Here is a 22776-nt window from a genome sequence, read left to right on the forward strand (position 1 = left end):
GAGAGAATAGCAGAGTTTGTAACGAAGGTTACAGCTTTAAGTTTGATGGTATGTGTGTGTAGTAACCTAGTTGTGTTTACAGGGGTCAGGTTTCAGCTTTTGGCCACATTTTTTGACTACATGAGACTTGTTGGGTGAGCGTCACTCTCTAGTTGTAACCATCACTACACGTAACACTGCCATATTAACTACGATCACTGCTGCAGGGATTACAGAGGTACATAATGGGTCCTTGGACCTATTATGTACCTCTGTAATCTTTTGACTACAGCCCACAGGATGGGTATGGGGTGCATAATAAATATATTAAACTAAACTAACTGCTGCAAGAAGGCTGACTGGCAGCTCCTCCAAGACAAGAATAAACTGCAACTAGGCGACTAGGGAATGTTATATTTGGTCTTGAATAGTTTTTAAAACCACTTAGGACTTTATAATGGTCCAGCACAGACTTAATAGAACATCGTCTAAAGCTTCTTCTCCAAGTTGTGAGTTATTATGTAAATAAAACAGGTAACGTTTTTGGGTCTCACATAATTTGAAACTCTGACAATGACTGTACTTAATAACTTTTGTAATATTTAACCTAGGATAACCCACTGCAAACTGTGACATTTCTATTTTTCGAATTTCTCCAGCTACGATACTATTTATTTTTTCAAGTATAACAACAAAAGAAACACAGAGCACATGGAACACTACATCACAGACAACACAATAAAACTTATCACAGGCAACACCGTACTACACAACCAAATAAACTCCAGGAAAATCACCCCAAAAATACACATCCACGCCATCTATTAGGTAGCAGCAGTGTGCTGCTACTGTACTTTATACGGTAATTACATAATGGGAACCAAAAAGTAATGTTTTCGTATTATTCTCCAGTTACATAGTGTGGATAGCTTTGATTGTAGTGAAGTCTGTCAGCCTAAGCTCGGAGACTTGGTTGGGTAACGAGGAGGTCATCATTCATGCCACCAATTGTTACTGTTGGAAATTATCATCTCAAGATGGCCTGGCGGTGAGGGAGAAAGATGACTTTAAGCTGGAGTGATCGGCCAGCAAATACTGACTCGTTATGGGAATCATCATCTGAGAAACGTTAGGAAACAGTCCTGTTTCCTGACGAACAAAGCAGCACCACCGAGTGTAAAGTCTGTGGAGTGTAAGGTATTGAGAAGAATGGAGGAGAGAAGGTAAACTGCTGAGGAACGAAGAATAAGAGGAAGCAGGTGGAAGGGATGGTTCCCTGGGGCGTCTTCTGCAGTTCCTATTCTCGTAAACATATCAACACTGGAATGTTTGTTGTATATAATATATGACACCGCCAAAGGATTTCTTTCAAAAGAAATTTTTCGTTCGGTGTATTTGTGCACTTGTTTTCGAATATTGTAATAATAACACTTATAATAATAATAATAGCAATAATGTACAGTATACCTTGGTATATTCACAACTGCCTTAAATGAAATTGTGAATATTGTTTATTATCGAATACGTTACTGACTCTTCAAACTTTTGATTTAAACTTTCCTATAATATTTCCTCAACATACTGCAGAGAGAGAGAGAGTGGACCTAATAGTGACCAGCGAAGAGGCGGAGCCAGGAGCTGTGACTCAACCCCTGCAGCCACTTATAAGTAAGTATATAGATGAATACGCACACACACACACCTTCCCCCCTCCCATTCAGGGAGGGGGGAAGGTCCCATGACGTGGTGAAGAGCTCATGATCCGAAGAATTAGACCTGTTTACTTTCTCAGATTGATTCTCCTGACCCTTCCCCAGCCCTTCCCTAGTATGTTACAGTTCCTTGGTTAAGGGAAAAGGGATCGTTGTCCATCCCATTCCGTTGAGGCCCTCAGTGGTGGTGGTGTTTGTCGTGGGAATTGGAGCATCTGGGGATGCGCTGAGCTGCCCTCCGGTGCTCCGGTGGGAGATTTCGTGTCTCCTTAGGTGACAGGGGTAACCCTGGAGGCTGCCTGTCGGTTCCGGGAGGCGGGGGCCGGGGTGGCTTGGTGGATGCGAGGCTGCCGTCATGGATTGCTGGTTTATTGGCATAAACTTGCCATAAAGGATAGAGTAGCATCGGTACTACATTGTTGCAACAAGGGTACTCTTGGACGTGGAGGAGGAATATACCATCCCTTTTTTGTTTCTCTGAGCTACGCCTTTTCCAACTCCCCCCCCGCTCCCACCTTTTTAACAACAACAACGTGGATAGTCTAAGTCATCATCTGCCTCCTCCCGGGCCCCTTATTCTCTCAATACCCTCACCTGACCCCGGCTCGCCCACGGACCTTTCCTCAAACTCCGTACCTCTTTGGGGCAACACCTCGTTAACTTCGGTGCCGGTGTTCCGGCTGATAATTTTAATACCTCTGACCTTCGCTCTACCTTGACCATGCTCCCGGCTTCTCCCATGACGGCACGTCGATTTTCGAGTCGATCGCATGTCACAAGACAGATTGTCTCGACGCTAGCGTCCAAACGACCTGGACCCATACTTGATGATCCAGATGATGTTAGACATTCCTTCTCGCTCTAACCCAAAGAAACGCATTGCATGGAAACCTATTTCCCTCCACTCTATATTTCAAAGCCTTTTTTTCGGTCAACCACACCCACTGCTTGCTTTATGAAGCATGTAGGACAAAATGTGTTCTTTCATAGTCCTCAAGTGTGGGATACACATTATCGCTTTGAAGGACGCTGAGCAAGCTGATGATTTTTCCTCCAATCTATTGACGGTATTTCTGTCACAATACACATATTCCTTTCTCAGTTCTAGCTGTAGTTCTGTCCTCATCCCGCATACCATTACCCAACAAGACTTTCTGCATGTGACCCGGACATTTAGGTAAAACTTTATCTCTAAAACCTTTCAGTCATTAAAGTGGAAACTTATGTCAACCTTGCCGGGAGTTGCCAGGAGCTATAACCTTCCAGTTGTATCAGACCAACGTTTACAAGTGCAGGAGTTGTTCCCGTCACCTCAACATTGCAGACATTGTTGGTGCTTTGGCCACTCGGCCAAATATTGACGATCACCGACAGAATGCCTGGTCTGCAGTGCAGCAGATCATAATAATCCATCCTGAGGCTTGCCTCCCACTGATCTTAATTACGGTAAAGCTCACCCTGCATATTCCGCCGATGCCCTCTTTAGCTGAGAGAACGTGAAATCCGTTGTCTTAAGGAAAGGGAGGGCCCTGCCTACGCTATGGTAGTGATTCAACTTCTTCAGTGAGGATTTTCATGCTACTACTCCAGAGTGGCTTGGCGCCCTCAGGTCCCTGTTGTACCCTCCACAGCTACTCCTTTGTTCAGCCCTCACCTTTGACGTTCCCACCTCTTCCTTTGCTTCCCTTGTTCTCCTCCCACACAGCCTTTCCCGGCTATGCCTTCATTTCTTCCTTCGAAACCTCAAAGGTCAAAAAAAAAAAAACGTTACCAAAACTCCCCTCCACCCTCTTGCTCCTCCCCCCTCCAAGTTCACCCTGCATCTTACCATTCTTTTTCTCCCTGGAAAGTCTCAATGATTCATGTTTGCTCTTCTCCGCTTCCATGTGTGAAAGAGCTCACTTACTCGCTAGAACTTCGCACTCGCTCTTTATTGATCACTTCCATTCTCATTCTCATGTTATTACAGTGTACACCGATAGGTCTAAGTCCTCTGAGGGCGTTAAATGTTTAGCCGTTTTCCTAACAAAATCATCCGAGGTCATTTACCAGACTTGGTCAATATTTTCACAGCAGAGTTATAATTAGTTTTCATGGCTGTCATGCAAACAGTGCATTACAGGCTACCCAGAAATTCGACTCCCTTCATCCTGTCTTCTTTCACTATGGTTATGCCGGATTTCTAGTTAACACAAAGGCTGGGTCCCTGGACACGTCAATGTTCTAGGTAATGGCCTCCCAATTTCTCACAGGGGCATTCCTTGCTCAGGTTAGTTTTCACTAATCTCTCGACAACTTCGCAACTAATGACAACAGGGTTGATCTGAGTTGGTCCACAACTATTTATTTTGTGTCAAACCACATTTAGGTTTCTCGCCATCTTCCCACAGTTGTGTTTAGGAGGCTGCACTCTCCCCGTTTACGTATCGGCCACACACACCTCACGGACACCTCATGGAAAAACGCCTAGCGGCGCTCTACGAGGACTGTCTGGTTACTAAATCTTGTTAGACTGTCCAGCCTATCAGTGTGCATGCAGAATTCACTTCCGTTGTGTCTGCAGCCCCGACACATCAACTCTCACTGCCATCCTTGCTGAAGTCCCACCTCTGATGCAAACTTTCTTTGGCTCTTTTTAAGAGACACTAACTTATTGCACCAACTGTGACTTTACTATTCCTCTTGCACTCTCCCCTACCCCCCTCAAACCCATATTCTCGCACACTGTTGCCTTTCACTCCATCACTGTATGACCCTCTCGGGTTTAGCGTTTAATTTTATTATTAGTTGTGATCTATACCTGGAGAGGAATTCGGGGGCCAACGCCCCCGCGGCCTAGTCTGTGGCCAGGCCTCGTGGTTCAGGGTTTGATCAACCAGGCTTTTACTGATAGCCGCACGCAAACCGCTAGGAGGAGTTGAACAGTCTTGGGCCCCTGACACTTATTGTGTTGTCTCTTAGCGTACTTGTGGAACCCATGCTTTTCATGGGGGGAGATGTTGCATCGTCTGCCGAGTCTTGCTTTCGTAGGGAGTGATTTTCGTGTGCAAATTTGGTACTAATCCCTCTAGGATTTTCCAAGTATTTATTATGATGCATCTTTCTCGCCTGCATTCAAGTTCCTTGACTTGTATTCCCAGTAATTCAGGAGTTTTATCGTACTTATGCGTGCCGTGAAGATTCTCGGTCAGCAATTTCACCTGCCTTGAAAGGCGCTGTTAGTGTACGGCAATATTCCAACCTAGAGAGAACAAGCGATTTGAAGAGAATCATCATGGGCTTGGCATTCCTAGTTTTGAAGGTTCTCATTATCCACTGTATCATTTTTCTAGCAGATGTAGTAGATACATTGTTGTAATTTTTAAAAGTGAGATCCTCTGACATTATCACTCCCAGGTCCTTCATATTAGTTTTCCGCTCTATTGTGTGCTTGGAATTTGCTTTATGCTCCGATGTAGTTTAAAAAAAATAATCGACAGACTTATCTCAAGCAGAGGAAATAATAATTGTAAATTATAATTATAAATATAGAGGGGAACGTTCAGAAACTGACGTCGGTAATTTACGTAGGAAAATTAACGTACATAATGTAAGGGAAAAAATAAAGGTATCCGTCAGGAAATTCACCTGTATAGTTCGTGTATAAAATTAACCTTATCTCAGCTGCGTCACTTTTCATGGGGATGATGCATTGATGCTGAAGGGCTCTTAATCCGAGGAACAGGAGCTGCCTTCTCCTTCCTGGGATTAAACCTGATTGCTTTCTCGCAGGCGCTGTACAGTATACCCCCCCCTCCTAGCGGGGTTGACCATTTTCAATTATAATAATTATAGTAAGAGAAATAATAATAATTATAATAATAATAAAATAATAATAATAATAATAATAATAATTAGTAATAAAACAATAATAATAATAATAATAATAATAATAATAATCATAATGTTCAGCTCCCCCGTGGTGGTAGAAGGCTCCCTTGCTGCAAGAAAAACCTGTCTACCACCAAGAGCTTCCAGCTTCCTCTCCTTGTAAGTATCGATTTCTCTCTCTCTCTCTCTCTCTCTCTCTCTCTCTCTCTCTCTCTCTCTCTCTCTCTCTCTCTCTCTCTCTCTCTCTCTCTCTCTCTCTCTCTCTCTCTCTCTCTCTCGTCTCTCCATTTCCATGAAGGGTTCTTAATGCCAGTCATTCGGTCTCCTACTCCTCTCATTCCTCGGATCGATCCTCATTACTTCCCATTCCCAAGGTGCTCTATGACTTACGGGCTGAGCGCTTTCCGGTGAATTCGGTAATGATACGTACCAAGTGTGTTAGTTTCGTTGTACGTGACTGCAGTTCTGTAGTGATACTGGTCCTGTGGGGAGCAGCAGCAGGATAATACTGCACCACCTCTAGGGGCCCTTAACAACAACAACAGTTTGGTGTGTGTCATGGGCACCAACACATGGTGTGTGATTCTCTCCTACTTTATCCATTTATCAGCGATGCAGATTACATGGTGAGTTTAAATATGTGGCCTGTAGTTATAACTTTTCTCTTGACATATGCAAGACATCACCATCCCTGTAGAAGCTATTATTAGATGTACTAGTCATTATATTTTGTTGTTGCAGAAGTACTATGAAGATTCTATGTTCAATAAAGCCTAGAGATAAGGCCTGTGTTTCTATCACAACAATTTATTGAACATAGAATCCTGGGCTACCTGGTGGTGATCCTGCGCTAGACTACATCACAACATGGAGCGTTTACTGAAACCTGAGAGGCTAGACTGTGACCCCAGCTTATCAACGGCTGCTCAGGAATGGAAGCACTGGTTTAAGACTTTCGAAAACTTCTTGGGAGCCCTTCCTAAAGAAGATCTAGATAAACTAAGTCTGCTCATCAATTTTGTGTCACCTAAGATATATGAGGCTATTTCTGAGTGTAATACCTACGAAGATGCTATCAAAACCCTCAAGTCTCAGTATATTAAACCTACAAATGAAATCTTTGCACGCTATCGCCTTGCAACTCGCCGCCAGCAGATTGATGAGTCCTTAGAGGAATACTTTCAAGCACTGAAAATTTTAGGTAAGGACTGTCACTTCCAAGCAGTGACAGCTGCTCAGTATTGTGAAGAGTCCATCAGGGATGCTTTTATCAGTGGCCTGCAATCACCAATAATAAGGCAGCGTTTATTGGAGAATAAAACTCTCGACTTAGCCGCTGCCTTTGACCAGGCAAGAGCTCTAGATTCAGCCCAGAAGAATTCTGAAGTATACAGTACCACTCAGCCTTCTCGAGTGGTAAGTGCTGCAATTCCTGACCAAGACTCTTGCAATGAAGTTACTGTGGAACCTGCCTCAGTGGCAGCAGCAGCAGGTACGGTGTGTTTATTTTGTGGTTTTTCAAGACATCCACGTCCAAAGTGTCCTGCTCGTGAAGCAATGTGCCATAAATGCCACAAGAAAGGTCAATTTGCTAAAGTATGTCGAGCTAATGCATCAACAAGAGCTAGTGCCTCCACACATTCCAGTGATCATGCGACTCTAGCAACAGTGACTTCTGCGGCTACTCCAAATTCACTGTCAAAGGCAGTTGTGAAAGTATTCATCAAAGGAACAGAAGTAGATGGTCTTATTGATAGTGGCAGCTCAGAGAGTTTCATCAACCTTGACTTAGTTAAACGGCTCTCCTTGACTCTACATCACTCATCAGGTACCGTTTCCATGGCATCAACATCTCTCTCTATTCAGACCTTAGGGTTTTGTAAGGTAAATCTCAGAGTTAATGGAAAGGATTATCAAGATGTACATTTAGCTATTCTGCCACAACTGTGCTCTGATGTTATCCTTGGTCAGGACTTTCAAAAGCTGCATGGTAGTGTCACCTTAACATATGGAGGTGAACTGCCTCCTCTTGTTGTCTGTGGACTTAGCACTTTAAGGGTAGACCCACCAAAGCTGTTTGCAAATCTTACCGCGGATTGCCATCCTATATCAGCTAAGTCACGCCGCTATTCTTATGAGGATCGGATGTTCATTGAGAAAGAAACTCAGAGGCTGCTGAAGGAGGGTATTATAGAACCGAGTGATTCCCCTTGGCGTGCACAGGTTGTTGTTGTTAAAGATGGTTATAGGAAACGGAGACTGGCTATCGATTACTCTGAGACAATCAACAAATTTACACTTCTTGATGGGTACCCTCTACCTCGAATTGACGATACAGTGAACAAAATTGCTCAGTACTACGTGTTTAGCACAATTGATCTGCAGAGTGCCTATCATCAAGTCCCTATAAGGAATGAAGATAAACCATACACAGCGTTTCAGGCTAGTGATGGCCTGTATCAGTTTACCAGAGTCCCTTTTGGAGTCACCAATGGGGTAGCCTGCTTCCAACGAATTATGGATTCACTCATTCAGGAAGAGCAACTCATGGGAACCTACGCGTATTTAGATAATGTTACCATTTGTGGCAAGACCCAGGAGGAACATGATGCAAACCTTGATAAGTTTTTGGAAGCCGCCAAGAAGAAAAATATCAGTTACAATGAGGAAAAGTGCACTTTTTCAACTAAAAGGCTTAGCATCCTTGGTTATGTAGTGGAAGGAGGTTCAATATTCCCAGACCCTGAACGACTACGACCTCTACGGGAACTTCCAATGCCTCAAGACAAAAAGTCACTCCGAAGAACTCTTGGTCTCTTTGCTTATTACTCACAATGGATCTACAACTATTCAAGTAAAGTCCGCCCATTGAGTGCTACCACATTTCCTGTGACAAAGGAAGCAGAAGCCGCTTTCCATACTCTCAAACAGGACATTGAAAACTCAGTAGTTCAAGCCATTGATGAGTCCCTACCATTCGAAGTGGAAACGGATGCATCTGACATTGCCATTGCTGCAGTCTTATCTCAGGCAGGACGACCAGTAGCCTTCTTTTCGAGAACTTTTCAAGGATCAGAGAAATGTTATGCTGCTGTAGAAAAGGAAGCCCAGGCCATCATAGAAGCAGTTCGCCACTGGAGGCATTATTTAACTGGTAGACATTTCACCATAAGGACTGACCAACGGTCCGTGATGTATATGTTCGACAAGAGGCACAAAAGTAAGATAAAGAATGACAAGATATTACGCTGGAGGATGGAACTATCGTGTTATGACTTTGATATTCTGTACCGACCGGGTCAAGAGAACATCTCACCTGATGCATTCTCTAGGTCCCACTGTGGAGCAGCATGTCATGGTTTGCAATCACTCTCAGCTCTCCACAAGGCTTTGTGTCACCCAGGAGTTACACGCCTGTACCATTTTGTCAAATCAAAGAACATGCCCTACTCAGTGGAAGATGTGCGACAAGTGATCAGAGCATGCAGAGTATGTGCAGAGTGCAAGCCAAACTTTCATCAGCCAGAGAAGACTCATCTCATAAAATCCACCCAGCCTTTCGAAAGATTGAATATAGATTTCAAAGGACCTCTACCAAGCACAAATCAGAATAGGTATTTCCTTAACATAGTAGATGAATATTCAAGGTTTCCCTTTGTATTCCCCTGTGCAAATATGGCTGCTTCAACTGTTATTAGTTGTCTTTCACAGTTGTTCTCTATTTTTGGTATGCCAGCTTATATCCATTCAGACAGGGGATCCTCGTTCATGAGTAACGAACTTCAGGAGTTTTTGGCTAGCAAAGGTATTGCCTGCAGCAGAACAACAAGCTACAACCCTCAAGGCAATGGTCAAGTGGAGCGGTTCAATGGTACTATATGGAAGGCAGTTACAATGACATTAAAGTCGCGCAATCTACCTGTTCAACACTGGCAAACTGTCCTACCTGATGCTCTTCACTCTATTAGATCACTGCTGTGCACAGCTACTAATGCAACCCCTCATGAAAGACTCCTCAACTATTCACGTCGTTCCTCTACGGGAGCCTCCGTGCCCACTTGGTTATGTCATCCTGGACCCGTTCTCCTGAAGAGTCACCGTAGGATGAACAAGATGGATCCTTTAGTGGAAGAGGTAGAGCTCCTGCAAGCTAATCCACATTACGCCCACATTCGCTACCAAAATGGTGAAGAGACTACAGTATCTACAAGACATTTAGCCCCAGTTGAAATCCCTATTAGTGTGGAATCTCAAGATACACCAATAGATGTGAAAGATGCTTCGTTTTCTCCTGGAAAGCCCCTTGAGACTACCCCTATGGAAATAGAGGATTCTGCTCCAGCAGTTAATCAAACCCCGCTGGAAAATATCGAACCTGGTGAAGAGGCTCAAGGGCTACGAAGGTCGGGACGTGTACGTCGCCCACCTAACAGTTTGGGAGATTACTGTCTCTGATATTTTAGAAGGGGGAGATTGTAGTGATACTGGTCCTGTGGGGAGCAGCAGCAGGATAATACTGCACCACCTCTAGGGGCCCTTAACAACAACAACAGTTTGGTGTGTGTCATGGGCACCAACACATGGTGTGTGATTCTCTCCTACTTTATCCATTTATCAGCGATGCAGATTACATGGTGAGTTTAAATATGTGGCCTGTAGTTATAACTTTTCTCTTGACATATGCAAGACATCACCATCCCTGTAGAAGCTATTATTAGATGTACTAGTCATTATATTTTGTTGTTGCAGAAGTACTATGAAGATTCTATGTTCAATAAAGCCTAGAGATAAGGCCTGTGTTTCTATCACAACAAGTTCTTTGTACCTCTGTTATTTTTGTTATACAGTACTTTCGTTGCTGGTCTTCCTGTATTTTGTCTTAGTAGTAGTAGCAACAGCAGCAGTGCTAGTAGTAGTAGTAGTGGTAGTAGCAACAGCGTCAGTGCTAGTAGTAGTAGTAGTAGTAGCAGCAGCATCAGCAGTGGTAGTAGTAGTAGTAGTAGTAGTAGTAGTAGTAGTAGTAGTAGTAGTAGTAGCAGCAGCAGCAGCAGTGGTAGTAGTAGTAGTAATAGTAGCAGTATAAGTGTTAGTAGTAGTAGCAGCATCAGCAGTGGTAGTAGTAGTAGTAGTAGTAGCAGTAGCAGTGTTAGTAGTAGTAGCAGCATCAGCAGTGGTAGTAGTAGTAGTAGTAGTAGCAGTAGCAGTGTTAGTAGTAGTAGCAGCATCAGCAGTGGTAGTAGTAGTAGTAGTAGTAGCAGTGTTAGTAGTAGTAGCAGCATCAGCAGTGGTAGTAGTAGTAATAGTAGCAGTATAAGTGTTAGTAGTAGTATCAGCATCAGCAGTGGTGGTAGTAGTAGTAGTAGTAGCAGTAGCAGTGTTAGTAGTAGTAGCAGCATCAGCAGTGGTAATAGTAGTAGTAGCAGCAGCATCAGCAGTGGTAATAGTAGTAGTAGTAGCAGCAGTATAAGTGTTAGTAGTAGTAGCAGCATCAGCAGTGGTAGTAGTAGTAGCAGTATAAGTGTTAGTAGTAGTAGCAGCATCAGCAGTGGTAGTAGTAGTTGTAGTAGTAGCAGTAGCAGTGTTAGTAGTAGTAGCAGTATCAGGAGTAACCCAGGGCATCAGTGTGCAGCCCACGACAGGGGACTAACACCCAGGTACCTATTTACCGTTGGATAAACAGGAACAGGAGGATCCAATCCCAGGTGATTCTGTTGTAAGCAATACCGTGGCTGGAACAATTCATAACCCACAATACCGCGGCTAAATCATTTCACAAGTAACCCACAGTACAGTGGCTGGAACAAGCCACAACTAACCCAATGTTTCCAAAGAAAATCTGAAACAGCGTTTCGGGCAGTCTTGGTCCATGAGCGGCTTGACACTGGACCGAATGTGGGGAGATGGTCCAGCCTATTACGACACAGTAGGCTTACTGTAATAATTTTTTTCCTATCTTGTTCTTCACCGTAAACTCACAATTCCGAGAGGATACTGAAGACGATATTTACGTCCATCGTCAAGTGACGTGATATTTGTTCAGGAGGGACCGAAACGACGTCTAAAGTTTCCTCTGGGTAATGTGGACTGTGGACTGTTCCAGCCACGGTATTGTGGGTTAGTTGAAAATTGTTCCAGGCATGGTATTGTGGGTTAGTTGAGAAATATTCCAGCCACGGTATTGTGGGTTAGTTGAGAAATATTCCAGCCACGGTACTCTGGGTTAGTTGAGAATTGTTCCAGGCACGGTATTGTGGGTTAGTTGAGAATTGTTCCAGGCACGGTGTTGTTAGTTAGTTGAGAATTGTTCCAGGCATGGTATTGTGGGTTAGTTGAGAATTGTTCCATTCACGGTATTGTGAATTAGTTGAGAATTGTTGCAGCCACGGTACTGTGAATTAGTTGAGAATTGTTCCAGGCACGGTACTGTGAATTAGTTGAGAATTGTTCCAGGCACGGTGTTGTGGGTTAGTTGAGAATTGTTCCAGGCACGGTATTGTTAGTTAGTTGAGAATTGTTCCAGGCACGGTGTTGTGGGTTAGTTGAGAATTGTTCCAGGCACGGTATTGTTAGTTAGTTGAGAATTGTTCCAGGCTCGGTATTGTGGGTTAGTTGAGAATTGTTCCAGGCACGGTACTGTGAATTAGTTGAGAATTGTTCCAGGCACGGTATTGTGGGTTATTTGAGAATTGTTCCAGGCACGGTATTGTTAGTTAGTTGAGAATTGTTCCAGGCACGGTGTTGTGGGTTAGTTGAGATTTTTTTTTCAAATCACTTGGTTCGTGGGTTTGTGTGTGTGTTGAGGGTAACAGTACGGTGCCCCGTGACCTAGTGGCAAAAGCTCTCGCTTCACACGGTGAGGGTCTGGGTTCGATTCACGGCGAAGGGGTGGAAACACCGGACGTGTTTCCTTACACCGGTTGTCTATGTTCACCCATCATTAAAATAGGTACCTGGGTGTTAGTGGACTGGTGTGGGTTGCATCCTGGGGACAAAATTGACCTAATTTGCCCGAAATGCTCTGCATAACAAAGGGTTTTCTATATAGTATTATGTCATTGATGTCAGATATGGTCTGTATACCTTGTACATATAGAAATAAAGATATTATTACTAGTATTTTTATTATTATGGCTGAGAGTGAAATGCAAGGGTGTGAATGCAGATTGGACCATCACAATGAAAACTGACGAGTCTATCTTGTGTGAATGGCTTCACTGTTTAATTAATGGCCAGGATAGTGCCCACTCAGAGTAGCTTATATGAAGGTGAATTTGTTAATGCAGTATAAAAAAATGGAATCGGAATTTTATCAGACTGGAGTATCTAAAAAATATTTTTTTTCTTATGATTATAGACGATTTTAAAACTAATACAACTGCAAATAGAACACTGAAAAACATTAAAAATTTCCGATTTTATATATATTTTAAAATGTTTTGAGTCGAGTGAACCCTTAAATACTGCACGGTGTGATGGCAGAGCCGTCCATCGGTTACCTGCAGCTTCCTCATACCATCAAAGATTTTCGTTTATAACTTTAGAATGTCTTATCCAGTCGGCTTCACATTTTAAACTCTGGTCAGCTGTGATGTTTCGTAGCGCAACTGACATGTGCAGCTAGTTTAATATCTTGATCATGCACCCCATACCCATCCTGTGGGCGGTAGTCAGATGATTAGAGGTACATAATGGCACCAGGGACAGGGACCCCAAAGTTTTGATAGCTGAACAAGTTACAGTTGGAATGAACTGTTTATGTTCAAGTGTTCTCTGTTCAGTTTTAGACTTTCCCAAAATTGCTTACCATGAGCTAACTGGTCAGGGCTTCAACTTCACAGTCACAGGTATCACTGAACATTGACTTATTATAGGTTATATATTCACATATGTACTCATGTATTTGATGGTGGTTGTGATATTTTGAGGATGGTGGTAATGTGGGTGGTGGTGGTAATGGGGGTGGTGGTGGTAATGGAGGTGGTGGTGGTAATGGGGTGGTGGTGGTGGTAATGGAGGTGGTGGTGGTAATGGAGGTGGTGGTGGTAATGGGGGTGGTGGTGGTGGTGGTAATGGAGGTGGTGGTGGTAATGGAGGTGGTGGTGGTAATGGAGGTGGTGGTGGTGGTAATGGAGGTGGTGGTGGTAATGGAGGTGGTGGTGGTAATGGGGGTGGTGGTGGTGGTGGTAATGGAAGTGGTGGTGGTAATGGAGGTGGTGGTGGTAATGGGGGTGGTGGTGGTGGTAATGGAGGTGGTGGTGGTAATGGAGGTGGTGGTGGTAATGGGGGTGGTGGTGGTGGTAATGGAGGTGGTGGTGGTAATGGAGGTGGTGGTGGTAATGGGGGTGGTGGTTGTGGTGGTAATGGAGGTGGTGGTGGTAATGGAGGTGGTGGTGGTAATGGAGGTGGTGGTGGTGGTAATGGAGGTGGTGGTGGTAATGGAGGTGGTGGTGGTAATGGAGGTGGTGGTGGTAATGGAGGTGGTGGTGGTGGTAATGGAGGTGGTGGTGGTAATGGAGGTGGTGGTGGTAATGGAGGTGGTGGTGGTGGTTATGGAGGTGGTGGTGGTTATGGAGGTGGTGGTGGTAATGGGGGTGGTGGTGGTGGTGGTAATGGAGGTGGTGGTGGTAATGGGGGTGGTGGTGGTAATGGGGGTGGTGGTGGTGGTAATGGAGGTGGTGGTGGTAATGGAGGTGGTGGTGGTAATGGGGGTGGTGGTGGTGGTAATGGAGGTGGTGGTGGTAATGGAGGTGGTGGTGGTAATGGGGGTGATGGTTGTGGTGGTAATGGAGGTAGTGGTGGTAATGGAGGTGGTGGTGGTAATGGAGGTGGTGGTGGTAATGGGGGTGGTGGTGGTGGTAATGGAGGTGGTGGTGGTAATGGGGGTGGTGGTGGTGGTAATGGAGGTGGTGGTGGTAATGGAGGTGGTGGTGGTAATGGAGGTGGTGGTAGTGGTAATGGAGGTGGTGGTGGTAATGGAGGTGGTGGTGGTGGTAATGGAGGTGGTGGTGGTAATGGGGGTGGTGGTGGTGGCGGTAATGGAGGTGGTGGTGGTAATGGAGGTGGTGGTGGTAATGGGGGTGGTGGTGGTGGTAATGGAGGTGGTGGTGGTGGTAGTGGTAATGGAGGTGGTGGTGGTAATGGTGGTGGTGGTGGTAATGGAGGTGGTGGTGGTGGTAATGTAGGTGGTCGTAGTGGTAATGGAGGTGGTGGTGGTAATGGAGGTGGTCGTGATGGTGGTGGTGGTAATGGAGGTGGTCGTGGTGGTAGTGGTGGTGGTAACGGAGGTGGTGGTGGTAATGAAGGTGGTCATGGAGGTGATGGTGGTAATGGAGGTGGTCGTGGTGGTAATGGAGATGGTGGTGGTGGTAATGGAGGTGATGGTGGTAATGGAGGTGGTGGTGGTAATGGGGGTGGTGGTGGTGGTAATGGAGGTGGTGGTGGTAATGGGGGTGGTGGTGGTGGTGGTAATGGAGGTGGTGGTGGTAATGGGGGTAGTGGTGGTAATGGAGGTGGTGGTGGTAATGGGGGTGGTAGTGGTGGTGGTGGTGGTAATGGAGGTGGTGGTGGTAATGGAGGTGGTGGTAATGGAGGTGGTCGTGGTGGTAATGGAGGTGGTGGTGGTGGTAATGGAGGTGATGGTGGTGGTAATGGAGGTGGTGGTGGTAATGGAGGTGGTGGTGGTGGTGGTGGTAATGGAGGTAGTGGTGGTGGTTATGGAGGTGGTGGTGGTAATGGAGGTGGTGGTGGTGGTGGTGGTAATGGAGGTGGTGGTGGTGGCAATGGAGGTGGTGGTGGTGGTAATGGTGATAGTGGTAGTGGTGATGGATACACATATACATATGTATGCCAAATTATATATATATATATATATATATATATATATATATATATATATTATATATATATATATATATATATATATATATATATATATATATATATATATATATATATATATATATATATATATATATATATATATATATATAAAATTACATACAAACAATGCGCATATATATACACATAAATATGCAAGTGTACATGCATATATACATGTAAACATATACCATGTAAAAACAGACCCATGCATTCATAAACACTTACATATACAAAAAATACATACACGCATACATTCTCACACAGACTCACACATTCTCACACATTCTCACACATTCTCACACATTCTCACACATTCTCACACATTCTCACACAGACTCAGACAGACTCAGACAGACTCACACAGACTCAGACAGACTCAGACAGGCTCAGACAGACTCAGACAGACTCAGACAGACTCACACAGACTCAGACGAGTCACAGGGACGTTAGGAAGTATTTCTTCAGTCATAGAGTCGTCAGGAAGTGGAATAGCCTAGCAAGTGAAGTAGTGGAGGCAGGAACCATACATAGTTTTAAGAAGAGGTGTGACAAAGCTCAGGAAGCAGAGAGGGAGAGGACCTAGTAGCGATCAGTGAAGAGGCGAGTATATGCAAGTGTAGAAAATGCATGCATGTATTAATATGCAAATTTATACATCTACACACATACATACATACATATTCACAAGCATATATATGCACATGTACACATACATATTAACACATACACCCGTACTTATATACATATGCATAAATGTACATCTGCATACGTATACATATAAAAATTACATACTTAAATTCACAAATAAACATATGCATATATACGCACACAAATACACGCGTGTATACACATAAAAGTACATATACGTACAGAAATTCATATGCATACACGTATACATATTTTTGTATTTTGCTGCATGGGACTCTTATGACCACCCGAAAATATTTTTATTACCAGCAGTGAGGTAGAAGAGGCTGGGCTTGTGAAATAAGGGATGCATTTTATCGGATCGCGCAGCGACCGACATACAGGTACTGCGGAGGGTCGAATATCCCTAGTCCTTACGCTGAAGAACCTACGAGGTTTAGCGCTCACATAAAACATCACGAATAAGCTGGCCGAGAATTAATGGTGAAGAAGGTTGTGTTGGAACATCTGGCTAGGGTCGAACCGAGGTAATGGTGAAGAAGGTTGTGTTGGAACATCTGGCTAGGGTCGAACCGAGGTAATGGTGAAGAAGGTTGTGTTGGAACATCTGGCTAGGGTCGAACCGAGGTAATGGTGAAGAAGGTTGTGTTGGAACATCTGGCTAGGGTCGAACCGAGGTAATGGTGAAGAAGGTTGTGTTGGAACATCTGGCTAGGGTCGAACCGAGGTAATGGTGAAGAAGGTTGTGTTGGAACATCTGGCTAGGGTCGAACCGAGGTAATGGTGAAGAAGGTTGTGTTGGAACATCTGGCTAGGGTCGAACCGAGGTAATGGTGAAGAAGGTTGTGTTGGAACATCTGGCTAGGGTCGAACCGAGGTAATGGTGAAGAAGGTTGTGTTGGAACATCTGGCTAGGGTCGAACCGAGGTAATGGTGAAGAAGGTTGTGTTGGAACATCTGGCTAGGGTCGAACCGAGGTAATGGTGAAGAAGGTTGTGTTGGAACATCTGGCTAGGGTCGAACCGAGGTAATGGTGAAGAAGGTTGTGTTGGAACATCTGGCTAGGGTCGAACCGAGGTAATGGTGTAGTAGGTTGTGTTGGAACACCGGGCTAGGGTCGAACCGAGGTAATGGTGAAGATTGTGTTGGAACATCTGGCTAGAATCGAACCGAGGTAATGGCGTAATAGGTTGTGTTGGAACATCTGGCTAGACTCGAATCGAGGTAATGGTGTAGTAGGTTGTGTTGGAACATCTGGCCAATGTCGAACCGAGGTAATGGTGAAGAAAGTTGTGTTGGAACATCTGGCTAGGGTCGAACCGAGGTAATGGTGAAGAAGGTTGTGTTGGAACATCTGTCTAGGGTCGAACCGAGGTAATGGTGAAGAAGGTTGTGTTGGAACATCTGGCTAGGGTCGAACCGAGGTAATGGTGAAGAAGGTGGTGTTGGAACATCTGGCTAGGGTCGAACCGAGGTAATGGTGAAGAAGGTTGTGTTGGAACATCTGGCTAGGGTCGAACCGAGGTAATGGTGAAGAAGGTTGTGTTGGAACATCTGGCTAGGGTCGAACCGAGGTAATGGTGAAGAAGGTTGTGTTGGAACATCTGGCTAGGGTCGAACCGAGGTAATGGTGTAGTAGGTTGTGTTGGAACACCGGGCTAGGGTCGAACCGAGGTAATGGTGAAGGTTGTGTTGGAACATCTGGCTAGAATCGAACCGAGGTAATGGTGTAGTAGGTTGTGTTGGAACATCTGGCTAGAATCGAACCGAGGTAATGGTGTAGTAGGTTGTGTTGGAACATCTGGCCAATGTCGAACCGAGGTAATGGTGAAGAAAGTTGTGTTGGAACATCTGGCTAGTGTCGAACCGAGGTAATGGTGTAGTAGGTTGTGCTGGAACATCTGGCTAGGGTCGAACCGAGGTAATGGTGTAGTAGGTTGTGTTGGAACATTTGGCTAGGGTCGAACCGAGGTAATGGTGTACTAGGTTGTGTTGGAACATCTGGCTAGGGTCGAAAACCGAATGATTTCAAAATGAAGCCTCGTCACTGATCAAGGACTTGGTTAGCTATATATACTTTTCCCTGTAGCAGATTTCGATATATTTTTCCTCCCAGTGTTGTATGCTTGAAGATTACTTTTTACCTCTCGTGTTATATTTTGATATTTTTTCACTTCTAATGGTATATTTTCAGATACTTTTACCCCCTCTGGTTGTATAAAATTTAATATACATTTTACTTTGCCTGTGATATATTCTGATATATTTTTACCTCCCTTTGTGGTATATTTTGAGATATATTTCCCTCCCCGTATATTTTTTATTGATAACACGGGCTTGTAGTTGAGTTAGAGGAAGCCTCATCCAGACTTGTCACTCCTGGCCCGAGATACAGCATCAATTTAGAGATGTCTCTTGTAAGTTAAATTCATTTTTTGTTTTCATAAACGAGAGGTGGCAGACACGAAGCTAAAGAAAGGAACAAATGTTTTTTATAATGACTGGAAAACGCCGAAGGCAAGTAATGACAGGAGATTTGGTAAGAAAAAACAAACAGTAAATAAATTATTGTTGCTGAATGGGGAAATAAGTTGCGTTGAACCAGGGGGTACAAGAGAAAAAATATGTATTTTAGAGAAGATGGAGAAAAATGAATAGTGGAGTGTAATGGAAAATGAGTCGAGAAGATGGAGGAAAATAAGTGGAGAGGAATCAACGTTTTGAAAACTAAACAGCATAATAAAGGAAGCTATGAAAGATAGATTGTATACATTTTGCCTCAAGGGGCGAGCTTGTAGGAAGCTGCATTCATTCTGCGAGTGAATATACCACCATAATGATAGGACGTAACATACCACCATAATGATAGGACGTAATATACCACCATAATGATTGGACGTAACATACCACCATAATGATTGGACGTAACATACCACCATAATGATAGGACGTAACATACCACCATAATGATAGGACGTAACATACCACCATAATGATAGGACGTAACATACCACCATAATGATAGGACGTAACATACCACCATAATGATAGGACGTAACATACCACCATAATGATAGGACGTAACATACCACCATAATGATAGGACGTAACATACCACCATAATGATAGGACGTAACATACCACCATAATGATAGGACGTAACATACCACCATAATGATAGGACGTAATATACCACCATAATGATAGGACGTAACATACCACCATAATGATAGGACGTAACATACCACCATAATGATAGGACGTAACATACCACCATAATGATAGGACGTAACATACCACCATAATGATAGGACGTAACATACCACCATAATGATAGGACGTAACATACCACCATAATGATAGGACGTAACATACCACCATAATGATAGGACGTAACATACCACCATAATGATAGGACGTAACATACCACCATAATGATAGGACGTAACATACCACCATAATGATAGGACGTAACATACCACCATAATGATAGGACGTAACATACCACCATAATGATAGGACGTAACATACCACCATAATGATAGGACGTAACATACCACCATAATGATAGGACGTAACATACCACCATAATGATAGGACGTAACATACCACCATAATGATAGGACGTAACATACCACCATAATGATAGGATATAATATCACGCTGAATGGTTGGTACGTTGTTGGCGATAACAACTCACAAATATAAAACAAAATCTGAATTGTTGTTGAAGGTGATATTATAGAGGTTCAAACAGGATAATGTATGATGAGAATGACGCGAAGCTGGATGGTGTATGATCCCATGGGTAATAAATCTAATACTAACCTTGCGATGTCTCCTCGGTGTCCTGTGGGTGGGTGTACTTTCTGCTGGTGCCCTGGGCATTGGTCTGCTGCTGGGGGCGGAGCTGCTGGCTGCTGGCGCCTTGAAGGGTATGGTGGCAACTAGTGCGTGTGGAAGATGTGTTCTGCCCTTGCTCTGAAGGGTCTGGGGGTTGAGTTGGTCTATTGGAGGCGTGATGGTCTCCTGAGTCTCTTTTACGGAGGTTGTGGGCGTGGCTCGAGGGGCGGCCTACCCACCCCTCTCCTCGCGCCTCTTCCTCTTGTTCCACAATGGTGGAAACTTTCTCTAAGGAGTTCTTACTACGCTGAGCTGTCTTTGGGACATCAGCTGACCGCACGGGAGAAACTTCCTCATCGCCGTTTAGGTAAGAGTGTCTCTTAGAGAGAGTAGGTGAGGCTGAAGGTGATACTACGTCATGATGTTCCAATTGGTAGGAGCAAGAAGAGGGACTGGGCGAGATTAAAGGTGACACACAGGATGATGTGTCAGATGAGACACTGCTTGAACTGCTGCCACCGTCCCTCCACCCACACGCAAGTTTCTGTTCTTCATAATTCCTCGACATGTCTTTTGAATATATACGGGAACTTCTCGATGCTTTGCTTTCATTATCTGAAGAATATGGGCTGGATTCCTTGCTACGTGCACCTCCCCCTCTCACGATAGTCTGACTGGCCAAGGGCCTTGATATCTTTGTCTTGTGTGTACTGGCGGGACTCTCCGGACCGTCCGGATGCTTGTAAGTTCGTTTATTATATTTCCATTCCTGGGTGTCCTGGCGGGTTATACAGCTGGTGTCTGCCTTACCCTTATTTTCTTTGTTGTGTTTGCGGCCGAAAGTCGGCAGTCTGCTGCGTAATCGCTTTTTATCTTGATTTGTTTGCTGTTTGTTTTTATTTTCTGTCACCTTTTCTTCTTTTGAGCCAAAGGCTGCGAATTCTAGAAAGTTGAAGTCTGGCGCTCGTTTTATTGTATTATATTTCCATGACTCTGAGAGCCAAAGAGTGGAATCATCAGAATCACAGCCAGGGAGAGAGTTCACTGGGTCTGTGGCAGCCTCCATCTCTCTCTCCATCATGTCAACATCTTGGCCTACCTCATCCCTCTCGTTACGGCCGGGCCGCAAATTTTCGTAAATCATCTCATTTTCAGTTTGCAATGTACGTGGAAAGTTTTCATATATAGGAATATGTGAGGTGATAGGTTTAGAGTGGTAGCCTTTGAAGGTTGTGGTGGCGGGGAGAGTTGCTGTGCTCAGTTGAGTCTCTTCAGGCGACAGATTCTGCTTCAGTAGCCTAGGTGGGTGGAAGAGGAACTTTTATTCTTCTTTGCCAGGTGAAAATATCAAACATAAAGCTGTTTATCAAGGCATTCCTATAGCTCTAGGGTTCAGCAAAAATTACTTTTATTCTTTATAGAAGGAATATATTTACCTTCTCTGGTTAGAGGCGTTCATATCATTAATCTTGTGATTTAGTGCGTTGTTTCTTGGAAGTGGCAATGGTCCCCTGATTCTATTGGAGTCTCGAGTTGCCCCGTTTACTGCCTGTTTATCCAGGGGCGACGTAGGTGAGGTGCGCACTGCAGGCAGGTGCTTGGTAGGTCGTCCGTTGCTCGTTGTATTTTTCTGGTCTCTGGAGGTCTTGAGGGGGATGGTGTGAAGTGTGGGGGTGGGGGAACGATTGGATCTGAGAGGTCTGGTGCCTACGTACCTGCCGGACTCTGTGGTAGCTAATGCCAGGGTGGTCCTCGAGGCGTGCTCACTCTTGTCCTCGCAAGATTTCCCCGATATTCCTTTGTTCTTGCTTGTCCTTGAGAGCGGCCGGGGGATTCCCGACTGCTCGTTGGTGGCTGCTGTAAGCTTATCCACTGAGGCTGGTTCCTGTGTGTCCTTGGGCTGCGTCGTGACAGTGGAGGAAGTGTCGAAACAGCTGGGAGTCCTGGCAGCCCGCCTCAAGCGGCCCACCCCTGCTGAAGGCACCATCACCCCGCACGGACACACCACCATGCTCAACACCTTACACTCACTACTCTTCTCTCCTGGATGAATGTTTACCCACTATACCTTTCACAATTTCTCGGCGACTCGTACTTCAAGCCATGAAAAATACATTAAGTAAATCACTTAAGAATCTGAGTACTCGAGGTGCGATACGGTACAGGTGTCGCAATGCGAGCAGAGGAGAGCGAGACTGAGTAGGCAGCTCGCGGGGAGTAAGTTTATATGCTGGCGAGCTCGCGGGAATCACGTGGAGGCGAAGGTAACACGCAGACTCCTGCTGGGGCTGTCACCGACCCGCTCAGATAACTACCATCCTCTACCACTTCTACCTAACTAATATCTCAGCCACTCATTCCTCAACAAGTTTGGCCCCACAACAACTATGAAGCTGGATATATCAATCAATGAAGTATGAAAGCTGTATTCTGGAGAAGACTGGAAGGAATAAAAAATGTTGTGGGTTGAGGTGTCTGGAAGGGGAGGCGAAGCGACCCAGCGGTCGATAGCGGCACTGGGAACAGAATGATGTCATCACTGGGAATCCCCGACCTTCCAGATGCGTTGTTCAATTCCAGGAATTCCAACAGCATCTCACCCATATCACTTTTCTTAATGTCATGCTTAAACTTACTACCATCATCTCATCTCTATAGCAAGAAAAATGCAACTTCCTGGGAACGAGGGAGCGCGTGCAGGAAGGGCAATGAATGAAGCTGGGAGGGAGGGAGAGAGAGAGAGAGAGAGAGAGAGAGAGAGAGAGGGAGGGAGGGAGGGAGGGAGGTGGATGCTGGCAGGCAAGATGAAGTGTATGGGTAACGTCCCTGACATACCCGGGAAGGC

The 22776-nt window shown here is 44.6% G+C and overlaps 1 protein-coding gene across 1 annotated transcript in view; it reads right to left on the reverse strand.

Annotated features, from left to right (window-relative positions):
• The window catches only part of LOC128692976 (uncharacterized), a 58752-nt gene extending 36595 nt beyond the window's left edge, over nt 1–22157 (reverse strand). Inside the window, exon 1 of the mRNA XM_053782390.2 lies at nt 19917–22157. Within this exon, the coding sequence (XP_053638365.2) occupies nt 19917–21075 (1159 nt within the window). The 5' untranslated portion in view covers nt 21076–22157. The remainder of the gene's footprint in view (nt 1–19916) is intronic.
• Between the last annotated feature and the right edge of the window lie 619 nt (nt 22158–22776).

Source organism: Cherax quadricarinatus, chromosome 38 (assembly GCF_038502225.1).
Source record: "Cherax quadricarinatus isolate ZL_2023a chromosome 38, ASM3850222v1, whole genome shotgun sequence".
Taxonomy (NCBI): Eukaryota; Metazoa; Arthropoda; class Malacostraca; order Decapoda; family Parastacidae; genus Cherax; species Cherax quadricarinatus.